The sequence below is a fragment of the Thamnophis sirtalis genome, unplaced genomic scaffold (genome assembly GCF_051295495.1).
Source record: "Thamnophis sirtalis isolate CommonGarterSnake01/CBP01778 unplaced genomic scaffold, rThaSir2_p1.2 scaffold_2, whole genome shotgun sequence".
NCBI lineage: Eukaryota > Metazoa > Chordata > Lepidosauria > Squamata > Natricidae > Thamnophis > Thamnophis sirtalis.
In genome coordinates, this window is record NW_028261382.1 from 76,059,742 (window position 1) to 76,078,052 (window position 18,311).

Below are 18,311 nucleotides of genomic sequence, written 5' to 3' on the forward strand. Positions count from 1 at the left end.
TAACCTTGTTTAGCAAATCAAATGAAAACTTAAAGGTTGAGATCTTGAATTAAAACAAACCCAAACTCTGGGTATAGCACAAACCCAGGCATATACTGGTAATCCAAGAATGATTTTCATACTGAATTGAACTGCATATCAGTTTTGTTTTTCAAATTAGAAAGTTACATTTAATAAGCTAAAAAAAATCCACCACATTCATTTCTCTCTTTCCCTCTCCACTGTGATAGTTGAATGATAATAAGTATTCTTTTTTTTAAGGAAAGTCATATATTTCCTAAATCAGAATAACTACTACTTTTGATTTGCACTAAAGAGAATAGAAAACATTGACTACTTTTAATTTCATATTGTAATGTGAAACAACCAGGAATATTTTCTTAATTACATCCCGCTCAGACGGAATCTTATCATTTTTTCCATTGCTGCTCAAATACAATTCTCGTTGCAGTTAGTATATGCCAAATCAAGTATATAGTCTTTTTATCATATTTTTCTGGTAGAATGCCCAACAAAAATATCTCTGGTTTCAGATCTATATGTTGTTTATCATTTTTTCCAGCTACATATGTATTTTCACCCAGTATTTTTTTGCTTCTGGGCATGTCCATCACATATCGTAATATGAACCAGATAATTGATTACACTTCCAACATTTAGCAGATCTGTCTTTATACATTTTTGCCACTCTTGCCGGTGCAAAGTGCCATCTATAAAACATTTTATACAAGTTTTCCTTATATTTATTTATTTATTTAGTTTGTCGAAACATATGCGAGATAACAAGTATAATATAAACATGGACATGAACACAGGAAATGGATATGAATAAATGGGAACAGTAGGACAGAGATGGTAGGCACATTGGTGTGCTTATGCACGCCCCCTTATGGACTTCTTAGGAATGGGGTGAGGTCAGGGATGGGTTCCTGCCAGTTCTAACCTCTTCTATAAAAAAAGGTTCCACAAATCTACTGTGCCGTTTAGAACCTGTTCCAGCTCCCTCCCCCTCCCCTTCCACACCATGCTTATCCCACCCGCCGCTCACTGATTGGCTGACTCACCAATCACCCCGCCCGCCTCTAAGAGTCCTATCTAAATCTTAAAGTCTTAAAGCTGTCAAGTTTGAACACCCCTGGGTTTTTTTAATCTAAAGGGTTAGGGGTGCAAGGGTCTTGTAACTTGACAGCTTTAAGATTTGCGTGCTTCAAATGCCAAAGTTTCTGAGCCAACATTTTGGTTGTTAAGCAAGAGCATTGTTAAGTGAGTTTCACCACATTTTACAAGTTGGCCACACCCACTCAGTCACATGACTACCAAGCCACTCCCACCCAGTCACATGGCTGGCAAGCCACTCCCACAAAGCAGGCCACACCTACAGAAGAGGTTCTAAAAAAATTGAAACTCACCACTGGGCGAGGTACACAGTGGACAGTTTAACGTTAAAGTTATGAGGGTTTGAGGATGTAACAACAGAGTCAGGTAGGGCATTCCAGGCATTGACCACTCGGTTGCTGAAGTCATATTTTCTGCAATCGAGTTTGGATCTATTCTTTGCCCGTATATTATTGCGATTGAAGCTGAAGTAGTCATTGACAGGTAGGACGTTGTAGCAGACAATTTTGTGTACTACGCTTAAGTCAGATCGTAGGCGTCGTTGTCCAAGGCCAAAATTTCGAGCTTGGTGGCATAGGGAATTCTATTGTGAGTAGAGGAGTGGAATACCCTTCTTGTGAAATACCTCTTGACTCGTTCGATTATATTAATGCCCAATATACAGTGTGGATTCCAGGCAGATAAGCAGTTGACATTGTTAATTTATTATTTCTATCCCACGGTTTCTGTCTTTTGTCTAATTCTATTGCATATCCAAAATTTTTGGCTGTGATATCAACTTGTTTTGTGTGTGCAAATGTGTTCCACACTGGAGCAGCAGTGACACTCAAGGCCAAAACTCTGCTTAGGATAATTTGTTATCATTTTAAGGAAGATTCCTAGCACCAGTGATGGAATTTTTCTGGCATAGTAGCTGGGTGTTTCAGGGACAGTACACAGGACTTCGGAGACTCATGGTTTGCCCATCCCAGCTTTAGGTGGTGGCAACGATTTGAATATTTAAGGGTGTACCTAGTTTCAGTGGTAAAGTTGAAGCAAATACTTATTAAGTTCAGCTTGGGTGCTGGAGTACTCTTTCAATAACAGCAGAAGTATCAATGTGTACAGGAAACAAGTATTCCAGGGAGTCAAGGGTTTCTAAAAAAAAAACCATCATTCTCCTGGATACTTTTGGGTAAAAGAAGCTGGGATTTAAGAATGTCTTGTGATATTTGACAAACTTTAGCAAATATAAATCCAGCATCGGGGGATTTTGCAAAGCTGCAAAAAGGGACAGTCGGCATTTCATTCCCTCCACCCACCCCCAGCCCTAAATAACTCCAGCTTTCTGCATGTATGTCTTTTATTGTCAACTGAGCACCAAGTTGTCATTTCTATTGTTTTCAACTTTCAGTGGGAAGCGCAGGCTAGTTAATGCCTTATAGTAGAAGCAGTTAGTAGGGTTAACTTTGGCTTTTGACAGCTTCAGTCAGTAAGGCCAGTGGTAATAAAAGCAGATAGTTCAGTAACATCCTGGTGGCTCACACTTTGTGTATCTTAGTCTTCCGATATTCCATCGACAGGCATTCAGCAGTTATCTATTATGGTTTGCTGCACCATCATCCAGATGTTGAGAGGGGATTTGGCATTTTTATCAACCTATTCAGTCCTTCCCAAGGACTTGGGATAGGCAGATGTGGTTGTTTGATGGAGTTAGAGGTATTGTCACAGGATGTAAGCTGTTTCAAGTAAATCTGCCTTTTGCAATTGACCAATGGCAAATTTGTCATTTTGTTGTTGTTGTTGTTGTTGTTGTTAGTTGCAAAGACATGTACAACCCATCACAACCTCATGGACAATGTTCCTCCAGGCCTTCCTGTCCTCTACTATCCTCTGGAGCCCATTTAAGCTCACGCCGATGCTTCGGTGACTCCATCCAGCCACCTCTTTCTCTGTTGTCCCATTCTTCTTTTGCCCTCAGCATGGGCTCTTCTCCAGGGAGTCCTTCTTCCTTCTCCTTAGGTGGCCAAAGTCTTTGAGTTTCCTCTTCAGGATCTGGCCTTCTAAAGAGCAGTCAGGGTTGATCTCCTCTAGGACTGACCAGTTGGATCGCCTTGCAGTCGAAGGGGCTCGCAGGAATCTTCTCCAGCACCAGAGTCCAAAGGCCTCAATTGTTTGGTGCTCAGCCATCCTTATGGTCCAACTTTCAATTTGTCATTATTATGATTAAAAATAATATTAGCAGTAATACAGGTAGAACATCAGTTCATTTAGTGACTGTTGAAAGTTATAATGGCACTGAAAAATGTGACTTATGACCATTTTTCACACCGCTGTTGCAGCTTTCCCATGGTCACATGATCTGAATTCAGGCGGTTGACAACTACTTCATATTTATAACGGTTTCAGTGTCCCGGGGATCATTTTATCCGCTTTTGTGACCTTCTGACAAGCAAACTCACCGGGGAATCCAAATTCACTTAATTACTGTGTGACCAACTTGAACAAATGCAAAGGATTCCCTTAATAACTCTGGCAAGAAAAGTCATCAAATGGGAGCAAACTCACTTAACAAATGTTTCATGTAGCAAGATAAATGTTGGGCTCAATCGTGGTCATAACCCGAGGACTATCTGTATTGCATTGGTATCATTTCCTCCCCATGTGAAGCTTTTCAAATATGTTCAGATTGTAATTTTTATCTTTGGGAACTAGGATGCTGCCTCAGAAAGACTGAAGCTCTAGCACAATGTTTTTCAACTTTGGCAACTTACTAGTTGGAGAATTCTCAGAGTTAAAGTCCACATATCTTCAGGCTTGGCAGCCTGAAGACACACTTTTCTAGCACAACACAACTGAAAGGCAGCAGAATGGGAAGTCTACAGTGGTGCTCAAATGTTTGTGACCTCTTTCTGGGGTTCCAACTTCAACAACCCAATTTCTGCAGAAATATGACCTAAAACCCAGCCTGAAGATGGTGAGTGAAACTTCGCCGAAACGTTGCCAAGATAATCTCAATCTTACGTGGGGAAAGACCCGAATACAACAAGACCAGCATATCTACACCCGTGAAAATCTACGAAAAGACACACACGCACGCACACACGCTCACGTGCGTGCGCGCGCGCACACACACACACACACGTTCATTGATTTCTTTATTTGAATTGTTCATTCATTTATTTTTTGGGAAGGTTATGTATTTTTAGGATTTGTGTGAACAGATATTTTGGGTCCTATATACATAGCAATATTGAACATTCAAAAGGGGCCACAAAGCTTTAAATGCCACTGTGTATTATCTCGAAAGAAAATGGGGAAATGTTTTTTTAAATGAGTCAATACATAGTCAGATAAATTATTATCTGAAAGATATGAAAAGAGAGAGAACTTATTTTAAAATATATATATATATAATCTGGGAATCCAAAATGTTGCTAAATCCAAAGAGAGGCAGATAAGGATAAAGAGCAGGAAGTTTGGGGCCATCATTTACAGAAGAGGTGAAGAAAACAAAAAGATAACTGAGAATGTCACCATACTTAATGACCTCTTTGCTTTTATTTGAATAAGGATGGTAGTGTATATAGGGTTGTGTCAAAGGGAGGTTTATGCAAAATAGCCTGAAGAACTGGAACTTACTGAATCTTAAGCAGGGGAAAAGGGCAAGGCACTCTGTGTAATTTATATCTCTATAACTCCTTTGGTTATCTTGTTTTCCTTCCCTAGTCATTATAAGGCAGAATTTTAATACTGCCAAAAGATAATAGACACATATAGACACACAAACATATGCACAAAGAATTTAGAAGACAAAAAAAAACATAGATGAAATTATATCCAGCAATTATGAAGTCATCTATGTCAGGGCATCAAAAATAAAGAAGCCCAAAGTGACAGGTGTGATACTGATTTAAGGTGTTATTCTTCAATTAAGATGACAAAGTAACTCAGTAAGGCTTTTTGCAATACAGCGAGTACCAAGCATAAACCAGTTCTAGGCCATATCTGAAGTTTGTTTTTGAAGCCCTATTTATTATTTGGCCTAATGGAGCATAAGCAGAACGTCAGGAAAAGGAAACTATTTTAGATAAGTTTATTATTACGAACTCCCTCCCTCAAATAAGGTTTGATCAGAAAACATTGCTTCTTTTACAGGTGGGCCTCGAGTTATGACCACAATTGGGACAGGGAATCTCCATTGGTAAACAAGGCAGCTGTTAAATGAGTCGCATCAGATTTTATGACCTTTTTTTGGCCAGCGAATGACCGCAGTTCCTCAATGAGTTATGCGGTTGTTAAGTGAATCCAGCTTTCCCCGTTGACTTTTTGCTCACAGATTTAGAGTTGGAAGGGATCTTGTAGGTCATCTAGTCCAATCCCTGCTCAAGCAGGAAACCCTACACCACTTCTGAAAGATGGCAGTCCAGTCTCTTCTTGAAAGCTTCCAGGGATGAAGCTCCCACAACTTCGAAAGGCAACTTCTGTTCCATGGATTGATTGCTCTCACTGTCAGAAAATTTCTCCTTATTTTCAAGTTGAATCTCTCCTTGTTCACTTTCCATCCATTATTCCTTGTCTGGCCTTCAGGTGCTTTGTAAAATAGCTTGACCCCCTCCCCTCTGTGGCAGCCCCTCAAATATTGGAAGACTGCTCCCATGTCTACCCTGGTCCTTCTCTCCACTAGACTAACCAGGCCCAGTTCCTGCAACCGTCCATTGTATGATTTTAGCCTCCAGTCCCCTCATCATCTTGGTTACAAGAGCCGAGGTGGCGCAGTGGTTAAATGCAGCACTGCAGGCTACTTCAGCTGACTGCAGTTCTGCAGTTCAAATCTCACTGGCTGAGGGTTGACTCAGCCTTCCATCCTTCCTAGGTGGGTAAAATGAGGACCTGGATTGTTGTTGGGGGCAATATGCTGACTCTGTAAACCGCTTAGAGAGGGCTGAAAGCCCTATGAAGCGGTATATAAGTCTAACTGCTATTGCTATTGCTATCGGTTGCTCTTCTCCGCATTCTTTCTAGAGTCTCAACATCTTTTTATAATATGGTGACCAAAACTGGATGCAGTACTCTAGGTGTGGTCCTACTAAGGGTTTATAGAGTGGTATTAGTACCTCCCTTGATCTTGATTGTATCCCTCTGTTAATGCAATTTAGGATTTGGCTGCTGCTGCACACACTTGGCTCATATTTAGCTAGTTGTCCACTAAGACTTCAAGATCCCTCTCACAGTTTCTGCTATTAAGCCTGGTTTTACCCACTCTATACGTGTCCTTTTGGTTTTTCTCAGAAGCCATCTGGGGAGGCTTCACAAAGGGAGGTCACAAACAGTGATCACATGATCTGGGAATGCTGCAACCATTGTAAATAACACACAGGTGCCAAGCACTGAATTTTGATCTTTTGGCCATGGACATACTATGATGGTCGTAAGTGCAAGGACTGATCATGTCACCTTTTTCAGCGCCCTTGTAACTTTAGATGTTCACTAAGTGAATGGCTATAAATTAAGGAGTGCATGCAGCTGTCCCAGTATATGCCAAAGGGTGGGTTATATATGTATTTTTTCAGGAAGTCCACCACAGAAGGACTATTATTTCTATACATTTATAGTCAATTAAAAGGGAAAGGGAAAGGGAAATAATGTGTCTGAAAGGGGAAGGAATAATGCTAATGCTGTTATAGATTATGAGTAAGAAAAGGGTGGTTTTTTTTTAAAAAAGAAATCAACATATTAATTTTGGCTTGACTACGTCTTGAACAGCCAAGTGTCATGGAGAAGCAAAGTATCAAAACGTCCCTTGTTCTAGGATTAAAATGTCAAGGAAGGTCTTCAGAAATGTCTATGGAGATTCTCAGTCATTCAGGTCATGGTTGTCCCAAAGGTGCTTTTTTTTTTCCAGGAGGCAACTGGACTTTCTGTTTTTTTCTTTGAAGACGTTTCACTTCTCAACCAAGAAGCTGCTTCAGCTCTGATGGGATGGTGGGGAATGGAAGGATTTATACTCCTTGCAGACAGCTGGTCATTTGCATGTTGTAATATAAATCCTTCCATTCCCCACTATTCTGTCAGAGCTGAGGAAGCTTCTTGGATGTGAAGCGAAAGGTCTTCAAAAGAAAAACCAGAAAGTCCAGTTGTCTCTTGAAATAATGAAAGCACCTTTGGGATCTTTGCTTGCTTGCTTGCTTGTTTGAAAAAACAACATGAATCGTGCAAAGCGCCGCGGCGTGAAAAGCAACTCAACCCAAGGGAGGAGGACAGATTCCCAGCTTTTCCCGGAAAAAAATTCCCGCCTCTCCCCTCCCCTTTGATCGAGCAGGGCATCGCTGCCCTTCCCCTTCTTGGCTTTCCCTCCACGCCCGGCAAGGAAGCGCGCCTGGCCGCAACCCCCGAGCGGCCATCCCGGGCGCTCGACGCGGCACCGAAAGGGTTAACAAGGCAACACGCTCGCCCCGCCCTCTCAGTGTGACGCCCCCTCCGCCCCAGGCCTGTGCGTGACGTCGTCGCCGAGCGCGCCGTTCCGTGACGTCACGTCCGGGAGGCAGAGTCGAGCGCCAGGAGCTGCGGTTTCCGGCTGAGGCGCGGGACCGGAAGGGAAACTATGAGTTGGTGAGTGGGGGTCCCGGTGGGCGCCTCTTCCGCCTCCAGCCCCGCCGAGGAGGAGCGGTGTGGGGGGAGGGCTTCTTCTTCTGAGGCGGCCTCTTGGCTCCAGGGGAGTTTCCCGTGGAAGAGGCCGAGAGGGGCGGGGGGGGATGGAGGGGCTTCAGCGGAGTTGTTAGGGAGAAGCTTCGGAGCACCCGGGTCGCTAACTGTGGTGGGTGGCCGTGGAAGGGAGGAGCCCGTCGGCCTCAGCAGCTGCAAGGAACTGTGGGGGTGGTGGGTGCTTTCCATCCTCTGCTGGTGAGGGGTGTTTTCTGACGTCCCTGCAGCCGAACTTGGCTTTAGTTGTCTTTCTTTCTTTCTTTCTTTCTTTCTTTCTTTCTTTCTTTCTTTCTTTCTTTCTTTCTTTCTTTCTTTCTTTCTTTCTTTTTCTCTTTCTCTCCCATTCCTTCTTTCCTCTTTCTTTCTTTTGTTCTTCCTTTTTTCTTTCCTTTATTTTCTCTTTCTTTTCGCTTTCCTTCACTCCTTCCTTCCTTTTCTCTTTCTTTTATCTTTTTTCTTTCTTTTTCTTTTTTCCTTCTTTCTTTATCACTTTCTCTTTTTTCTTTCTTTCTCTTTCTCTTTCTGTTCCTTCTCCATTCCTTCCTTCCTCTTTTGTTCATTTGTTCGTTCTTTTTTCTTTCCTTTTCTCTTTTTCTTTTCTCTTCCTTTCTTTCTTTTTCTTCCTTCCTTTCTTTTTTCTTCCTTCCTTCCTTCCTTCCTTCCTTTTCTGATTCTTTTCTTTTTTCTTACTTTCTTTTCTCTCCTTCCTTTTTTCTTTCTCTCCTTCCTTTTTTCTTTCTTCTCTCTCTCTCTCTTTCACACACAGACACACACACACACACACACACTGGGGGAGGGGGCTATTTTTCTCTTAAATCAGGTTCTCCACTCTGTTATACACCATTTTCTTTGTGTGACTTGACTTTGTTTGCAGGCTAAAACATTGTGGACATTGTGCAGTTGCAAAAAACAAGGCTGCAGTTCCTCCCTCCTCTTACATGCACAAATATTTATAAACTGGCATAAACCGAACCCTGCTTGTGTTTGGTTTTTGGGGGGGCATGGCCTGGGCCTGAATTATCCAAGCAGCTTCTGTTTGGTTTTGATCCCAAGGAGTTTCTAAAGCATTTTACTTGCTGAATTCTAGGAGATTTTTTTTTGTAAACAACAGAGACTAAAAACACTAAGTGGGATTAGTATAAAAGTTTATGTCCTTGTTTGCTTTTTAGGAAACCATAAACACCTGTTTTAAAAAAATAGTTATTTTACTACACTTGTTTAATTTGTTTTTGTTATACATTACTATGATTCAACGGTATAAAAATTTTATAGTAATACATACTTCACAAAAAGATCCCTGATCAAAAGATTTTGATGCTACTGTTGCATTATAATATTTCATTTTACCCTTTCAGGATGATTATTTCCCCCCCCTCCATACAGCAATCTTTCATGCGAACAAAAACAAGATAAATGTTACTGGATCCATATATCATGCTAAAAAAAGTTTGTTTAATCATGGTTTATTGCAGCAGTCCCCAAGTCCGGTATGCAGCATGCCAAAAACTGGGCCACACAAACAAAGTGATACCACATCCACAAAACACAAGCAGCATGTGAAACCACACATACTCCTGTCCGTGGAAAAAAAAAAATCTCCCTCCACGGAACTGGTTCCTGATGTCCAAACGGTTTTTTTTTTGGGGGGGGGGGTGTCACTGGTTTATTGTAAATTATCTGGACTGGCATAGCATCCTTTATCAAAATGAAGCAAACCATATGATGACTTAGTATAGTGTGAACCTAGTCTTCATTTTTCCATTTAAATAATACAATACAATGCAATAGCAGAATTGGAAGGGACCTTGGAGGTCTTCTAGTCCAACCCCCTGCCTAGGCAGGAAACCCTATACGGTTTCAGACAAATGGTTATCCAACCTCTTCCTAAAAACTTCCAGTGTTGGGGCATTCACAACGTCTGGAGGCAAGCTGTTCCACTGATTAATTGTTCTAACTGTCAGGAAATTTCTCCTTAGATCTAGGTTGCTTCTCTCCTTGATTAGTTTCCACCCATTGCTTCTTGTTCTACCCTCAGGTGCCTTGGAGAATAGTTTGACTCCCTCTTCTTTGTGGCAACCCCTGAGATATTGGAAAACTGCTATCATGTCTCCCCTGGTCCTTCTTTTCATTAAACTAGACATACCCTGTAACCATTCTTCGTATGTTTTATCCTCCAGTCCCCTCATCATCTTTGTTGCTCTTCTCTGCACTCTTTCTAGAGTCTCCACATCTTTTCTACATCGTGGCGACCAAAACTGAATGCAGTATTCCAAGTGTGGCCTTACCAAATGGTATTAACACTTCACCAGTTTCTGTCTGTGTCATCTTCATTTAAAAGGCTTTTCAGCGTGAGCCTGGGAAGTGTTTTTGTTTGTTTGTCAAATATGTACAAGATAGGAAGTATAGGTATGAACATAAACATGATTTACTTCCATTTACCAAGGAAGTAAATCAGATAAATGGGGTCAGTAAGACAGGGACGGTAGGCACACTGGTGCGCTTATGCACGCCCCTTTTATGGACCTCTTAGGAATGGTGTGAAGTCCACGGTAGACAGTTTAAGGTTAAAGCTGTGGTTAAGGCTATAACAACACTCGGGTAGAGCATTCCAGGCATTGACTACTCTGTTGCTGAAGTTGCAATTTCTGCAATTGAGTTTGGAGCGATTTACCTTGACTTTGTATCTATTGTTTGCCTGTGTATTATTGAGGTTGAAGCTGAAGAATGTATGTATATATGTATGTATGTGTCTCTCTCTCTGTCTCTGTCTCCCTCCCTCCCTCTCCCTCTCCCTCCTTCTCCCTCTCCCTCTCCCTGGAAGTCCTTTAACATTAGCTACAGTTCTCAGATGAATCAAGCTAACTGCAATAGTAGCAAACATCACGCAGAACTAACATTTAGCAGGCATTCATGGCTAGGTTCCGAGCTGTAATATGGATCATTGCTTCTGGCATAGCACAGTGTGGAAACCCAACTGTTGTAATGAACTGTGATTTACAGCTTAGCATATTGTGTGAACTCTTTCCAATTTGGGTTTATACATTGTCAAGGTAAATACAATATACGCAGTACAATATATTCATTGTATTAACACAATCATTAATCTGTATCAACACTCTTGCGTATTATCAGTTTCAGTTCACAGTTCTAGGCTACATAAACAGAGGGATAGAATCAAGATCATGTGAAGTGTTAATACCACTTTATAATGCCTAGAAGTCATTTGTCCTTTAACTTGTGAAGAAATATGCAAAAGCATATGAACAATATTAGTCTGATGTTGACCTTTTGCTGTTCCATCAGTTTGGTACACAACCAGACTCCCTTAGGATACGTTGTTTTAAAACTGAAAATCTTTACTTAATAAGGACGATAACTGTGTGGTTTCTAAGATCTCAGAAGTTCTTCAGAAGTTGTGGTTGCTCCATCACTGGAGGTTTTTAAGAAGAGATTGGACAGCCATTGTCTGGAATGAGCAGGGGTTTGGACTAGAAGACCTCCAAGGTCCCTTCCAACTCTGTTATTTTATTATCTATGGCAGTGATTCTTCAACTGGGGAAAATTACTCCTCAAGGGGATAATTTGGGCATATCTCGGGATTAAAGAACAGGGGTCAACTTGGGTGGATGATGAATGGCTCCCCCCAGAGGAATGAAAAGAGGAGCGAAATGGGGGAGGAGTTTTCAGGAGATAATTAGTTCGCTTAATTGGTTCGTGACTCAGATTCCTTGTTCGTGACTCTCTGAGCTCTCCAAGCCAGATAAGGTCTGTGACTGTAAATCCTCCCTTGAAAGACTTTGCCGGCTGTGAATGATCAGAATTCACAGTCAATTAATAAAAGGGGTTTTTGTTGGGAGAAGGAGTTTGCTTCATGCTCTAGGGAACCCTAGATCAGAACACACCCCTGGTTTGGAACTTTTCTGTCTCACTAAAATCAGCATTTCTAACATTCTGAGAATTCCTTTGTCAGTTGGACACTGAAGTTGTTAACTTGGCTGCTCAGAGATGGGGGGCAGTGATCCCTTTTGTATGATCTAGCAAGGGCTCCCTCTTCTTTCCCAGTTCTTTGTGAGGGACCAGCTGAACAAACCAAGGGGCCTGTGCTTTGCCTAGTGTCACAGGCCAGGTAACTTCCTTGGTGGGTTGCTGCTTAAACAAAACTACAAAGCAAGAACAAATTATTGGAAGAGGAACAAACACCGCATCCCTGTTTGATGTAATATTAAAATCTCATATGAGGTTCCATGGTTTTTTCAGCTGCTTCAGATAAGCTGCATGGCCCAGAAAACTGGCAAGATTCGTTATTCTCGCCATCTACATTTATATACATCTGAACTGGACTGTATTGTGTCTCTGTGTCATATCTGGGTATTTGCATAATTTGTTTTGTTTATATTTTTGTCACGTTTATGTAGTGCATATTAGAGATCTGTATGCGATGAAATTTCATCTTTTTTGTATTTTTTTTATTTTAATACAAAGAATCCATCTTCCATTAAACAGTGTGTCATCTGTGTACAAATGTTTTGTGCAATTACAATTAAAATTTACAGTCATATTCACTATTTAATCTATTCTTAGCTTAATGCCAATCTCTTAAGTGTCTAACAATCCTCTTAATTTATTTAACTCTATTAGCTCTATTAATACATTTTCAATCTACTTTCTTTTCTAATTCTTATATTTATCTCTAACCATCAATAAAATTATTCCCATATAGTATAGTAATCAGTTTGTTCTTTCTCTTAGATTGCCAATGTTAATCTGTTCATTTCTGCACATTCTAATATTTTCCTAATCACATTCTCCTCTGTAGGAATCTCTTCACTTTTCCAGTTTTGTGCAAATCTAATTCTAGCTGCAGTTATTACATAGATAATCAAATATACATTTTCTTTACTATATGTTTCTGGTAAAATCCCCAACAGGAGTAAACAAAATTTCATTTAATGTATGATGATTAGTTTATACTTAAAGTGACAATAAAGTTAGTATAAGTCTAAACTTTTAGTTCCAGTGACCTAGAGAGAGATCACACAAAGGTTGTGTGCTATGAGTAAGCACGCAGTGCGCTTGTGTTCCAAACACAAGAAATGTTTTTATTGTTTTAACTCGCCTACAGATTTGTGTTTGCTTTTTTGCCCCACACAATCCTAATCTAGACGTGAGTGAGTGGCAGGACAGATTTAAAGATAACAGGGATTACAAGTAGTTCCCGGTTTACAACAAACAATGGGGTTATGTTCTGAATTTCTGTCACTAAGCAAGGCGAATTGTGCCCAATTGTGTGAGGGGTTGGGGTTTTTTGCCACAGTTGTTACGCCAATATCTGCAGTTAAGTGAATTGTGTGGTTAAGTGAATCCAGTTTCTCCCATTCACATTGCTTGTTGGAAACTAGCTGGGAAGGCTGCAAATGGTGATCACATCACCCTAGGACACGGTAAATATATCAGTGGCCAAAGAGCCAAATTTTGATCTTGTGGCTGTAATGGTTATAAGTGTGAGGACCAGTTGTAAGTTACATTCCCCCCTGCCCCACAGTGCTGTTAAACTTTGAATGGTTGCTAAATGAATGATTGCAAGTCAAGAACTACCTGGAATTGGTTTTTGAATGTTACACATGATAATCCTCGTATCTAGGCCATTTCTCAGAAGGGATTGCCGATTTATAGGGCGTGGAACTTGAAGGAATAACTAGTCCAGTGGTAATTGTGTGCGATTTGCCTTTGAGGGGAAAATGGCGCTCATAATATTAAACATCCCTGCGTTTGGGTCTTCTCTATGGGTAAGGGGATGTGGCGGACATTTTAATTGATGTGATTTGATACCTTAAAACATGTAATAATAGCAATAGCACATAGGCTTACACAGCAGTGGACGAACCAGTTGTTAAATTGTTTTAAATTGTTAAGTTGAAATCCACAAGTTTTAAAGATGCAGAGATTGGGAGCCCCCTACCTTAAAGTATGTCCGTGTGTGCATGTGTGTGTGATCGATGCTGTATTATCTGCTGGCAACCCTTTCTAGTATATCTTTAGCTTTTACAAAAAAAAAATTATCTTACTGGAGGATCTATGCCTTCTTGAAAGAGATTGCAAATCAACCGTGTTAAACACAGACAGTGATAAATCATTCCAATCATATCAGGCAACTAGGTCCTTGCCAAGAGTGATATCTGGAGGATGCCAGATTAAAGAAAGTTGATCTTTAATCTCTTTTGGGGTGTAGATCTGGAATTCTAATTAGAGAACTTTAGCTGCCCATTTTTTTTCTAAAGTCCTGTGAAGTTCCGTAGTACAATAATTCTATTCCTAGAATCCTACATATCAAATTAGAGCATGCTGCAATAGATCATTTAAGGAAGTGATTTTGGCACACTTAAAAAAATAATAATAAACAGAATATTGCCTTGAATGAATGTCTTACACACCATGTTTCCCCGAAAATAAGAGAGGGTCTTATTTTCTTTTGACCCCCCCCAAAATAAGCACTTGGCCTTCTTTTTGGGGAGGTCTTATTATTTTTCAAGGTATTTATTTAGTTATTCATACATACATACATACATACATACATACATACATACATACATACATACATACATACAAATCTCATTTACATAGTCCATTTTACATCATAGTCTTGTTTTCACTTTTGGCCAAATTATTCTCTTCCATTATTTTTCATCTTTATAATTATTTTTTCTTACTATATAGCCAGTATCTTCAATTGCCCCTTTACAGTTTCACCAAATTTTCATTTATTTTCTCCATTGATATATTTTGCTACAAACAATGTATATTCTCTAATTCAATTTAATTCTAGAGAGCATTTCTTTCAATTTTTTCTACATTTAACAATGTACTAAATTTCTTAATTTCTTAATTATTTACATAACCATATCAGTCTTACTATTATTCTCTTTAGTTTACTAATGTAACTCTTTTTCCCTTTCTTCCTCTTTTAGCCATTTTCTCTTGTGCTCTTAAAAATCTCCACTTTTATTTCTTCTTCTTCTTCCCCTTTCCCCTAACTACTACTTTTTCTTTTTCCTGTTTTTGTGATTGTTGTCTCTTTCATTCAGGGTATTTCCTTTTATTTTTCTAGTAACTTTCCCCAGGGTTTCCCCTGTTCGCTTATTATTTTTGAGGTGCAGGAAGCGGCAAGCGTGGTCACCTCACGGCTGCTGCTGCGTTGCAATATTTTCGGGAAGGGCTTATTTTCGGGGAAACTGTATTATTTATGCATTCTTCAGTTCCAAATACAAATGTGAATTATTTTTTTTTAAAACAAAAAGATTGTTTTTTTCTCATCTTTGAGAAACGACATCCCCAAGGACCGTTGCTTATTTTAAGCATCACACCCATCCCTCCCAGCATTTAAATAAAGGCTTACTAAAAGCCCAATGCTTCAATTTAGAATACCGATAACCATGAAATATATTTGCAGTTGCAGTACACAACACATTATAATAATGAAGTCATTCTGAGTGTTTCAGTGAAAAAAAATTGTTCTAATAGTTACGATAATAATACAGAGGGGACGGGAAGTGCATCAAAATGGATGCATTCCCAAGCTGGTTGGGAAAATCTTATTCTCCACATGGATATAACATTCATACACTGATTTGGGATTTAAAGAACTCTTGGAAGGTGACATTCTATACATTCTAAGTGAGGTCCTTTTTGTAGACTTCCTTTGTATACCAATAACTTTTTGGGTAGCTGGATAATAGCAAAAAGCTCCAGTGCCCCTTTTCAGTCTTCTTCTAGTCAGAAAACGAGTGTATTTTTCAGAGTATAAGACGCACTAGAGTATAAGATGCAGCAAGGTTTTGAAGAGGAAAATTTAAAAATGAATAACCCTTAGGAGGCCTGTAGAGTGCTCCTGGGGGCGAAGGGGGGCAAAAACGAGCAACAACGGCCCATTTTTTTGCTAGCCTTTGGATAGCCTTTAGGAAGCTTATAGAGTGCTGCTGGGGGGAGGCATAAAACAGGCTGTTTTTAACTCATTTCTGCCCTCCCCAGCCCCCAGGAGCACTCTGCAAGGCTCCTAAAGGCTCTGCATGGCCATTTTGGTGAAGGGGCAGAATTACGGGAGGCAAAAAATGCTGTATTCAGTGTAAGACGCACCCAGATTTTAAGCCTCTTTTTTGAGGGAAAAAGGTGCATCTTATACTTCGAAAAATATGGTACCTTGCCCAGGGGTCTCCAACCAGCTTTGCTGGCTAAGGAATTCTGGGACTTGAAGTCCACAAGTCTTAAAGTTGCCCAGGTTGGAGATCCCTGAGGTCCTAGCCAATTTTGGCTGAGCTTGAAAACTAAGCAATCCGCTTAAAACAGGTACATCTCAAACTTACATCAGTTGATTTAGTGACCATTGGAAGTCACAATGGCACTGGGGAAAAAGTCACCTATGACCGTTTTTCACACGACCATTTCATCATCCCCATGGTCATGTAATCAAAATTCAGACGCTTAGCAAATGATTCAATTCAGTTTATTACCACGTAACACCTAGGTAACATCATCAGTGCTAGGAGGAAGTGGAGTTTGGGAGAGGAGGAGGAAGAGGAGTGGGAGGTCCTTGGTGTTCTCTGAGCCTTGCTTGTGTTCTTGCAGACGTTTCCTTACCCAAACTAGGTAACATCATCAATGCTAGTCTAGTCATGAGTCACTAAACATTGATGATGTTATCTAGTTCGGGCAATGAAACATCTACAAAAAAACAAGATCAGAGAGCACCAAGGACCCTTGAAGCCAAAGATGATTATTTCTTAAGCCCTTGTTCAAGAAACCAGGTTTTAATGTGCTCTTTGAACCTGATCAAAGATAAGGCACTTTCCTTACATGGGGCCATGGGTATCAGAAACTGAGCGACAGAGTTGGAAGAGACCTTGGAGGTTTTCTAGTCCAACCCCCTGCTCAAGCAGGAGACCCTGCACCAGTGATGGCTAATGGGGGGATTGCATAACCTCCCCACGCTTGCCCTGCCCGAGACATCCTGTGCTCCCCTGTTTGTGTGCCCCCTCCCCTTGCACATTTCACGAGTGCATGCCACCCCGTGTTGCCCTACACATGCATGCAATCCCGCACGTGCGTGCCCCCCCCCCTGCACAACTGTGTGTGTCCTGCGCGGCAGAGACCCAAAAACCATCTGGCCAGTGGGAGGTGCACGCACATGCATGGTGGAGCTTAGCTGGGATGATGGCTTGGGTGCCTGCAAAGAGGGCTCTGTGTGCCACCTGTAGCACAGATGCCATAGGTTCTCTATCACGGCCCTTCACCATTTCCAAAGAAGCGTCTGTCCAGTCTCTTCTTTTTTAAAAAAAATGTTTTTTAATTCAACAGAAATTAAAACATTGGACACAGTGTAACTGTCCTGGGAAGATCAATGCCATACATTCTAAGATACAAAGTTGTATATTATAACCACCATGTTTTTAAACCTTCAATCTATTGAGTATTTAGAAATATAAAAATATCATATTTCCAACCATATTGCTTTGTTCTTATCTTATACATTTTCACTAGTATAGTTTCATACATGATTCTAATCTCCATTCTATAAATCTTAGTCATTGCTTATTTTGGGTCTTTCCTTTTTTGTTCCAACCATCGGTAAAATTTGTCCCAGTTCCTATAATATTCTGATTCGTCTTTATTCTTCAATTCCCACATCAATTTATCCATTTCAGCAAAAGTCAGAATTTTCCTAATTATTTCCCCTTCTTGAAGAATTTCCCTGTTTTTCCAGTTTTGGGCAAAGACCATTCTATGTACTGTTAAATAAATTACCCCTTGTTATAGTTATTGTTTATGATTCCCAAAAGAAATAGTTCTGGTGTGAATTCTATTTCCTCTTCGATTATCTTTGTCAGCCCGCTTTCCACCAATATTCTTTTGTTTTTTGGCACGGCCACCATATATGGTAGTACGTGCCTGATTCATGAATACATTTCTAACAATTTGGTGTCTAGTCTCTTCTTAAAAGTCTCCAGTGATGGAGAATTCCTGGCTGTTTCCAATCTGGGATGGTCGGAAGAGGGAGGTTGCTTCGTATCTTCAGGTGGGGATTTGGGGAATGACCTCAAATGCCCGGGCCCTTGGAGAGCACACGAGCCGCATTCATAAGCAGAGCATTCTTGGGAAGCATGGAGCAGATCTCAGGAAATGTATTTCATTGGAAAAAAATAAGAGATCATTGTCAGAAGTGTGGCTTTTTAAAGATGGGCCATTCTTGCCTTCTCTCTGGCTGCCGATTGCGCGTCACTCCTTGTGCACATGGCGGCCTCCCTTTTTGTACGTGAATACCAGCGGGATCACACTGCAGAGATCTGCCAGTGTGTAAAAAGCACACAATCACCCTCAGTTCGGTTTGTCAATAGTTGGCAGGGACAGCCTTGACTGCAACGGTCCCTCATTCATGCCAGGGGATACATGCCGCCACTTGTTTGAATGAATTGTCTCATTCATGGAGCGCCGGAATGCCCTACGTCTTCCGATGGGGAAAG

The 18,311-nt window shown here is 40.7% G+C and overlaps 1 protein-coding gene across 1 annotated transcript in view; it reads left to right on the top strand.

Moving 5' to 3' along the window:
* Positions 1 to 7,626: 7,626 nt before the first annotated feature.
* Positions 7,627 to 18,311, top strand: part of BIN3 (bridging integrator 3) — a 139,078-nt gene continuing 128,393 nt past the window's right edge. The window contains exon 1 of the mRNA XM_087706126.1: positions 7,627 to 7,707. Coding sequence (XP_087562252.1) covers positions 7,700 to 7,707 — 8 coding nt within the window. The 5' untranslated portion in view covers positions 7,627 to 7,699. The remainder of the gene's footprint in view (positions 7,708 to 18,311) is intronic.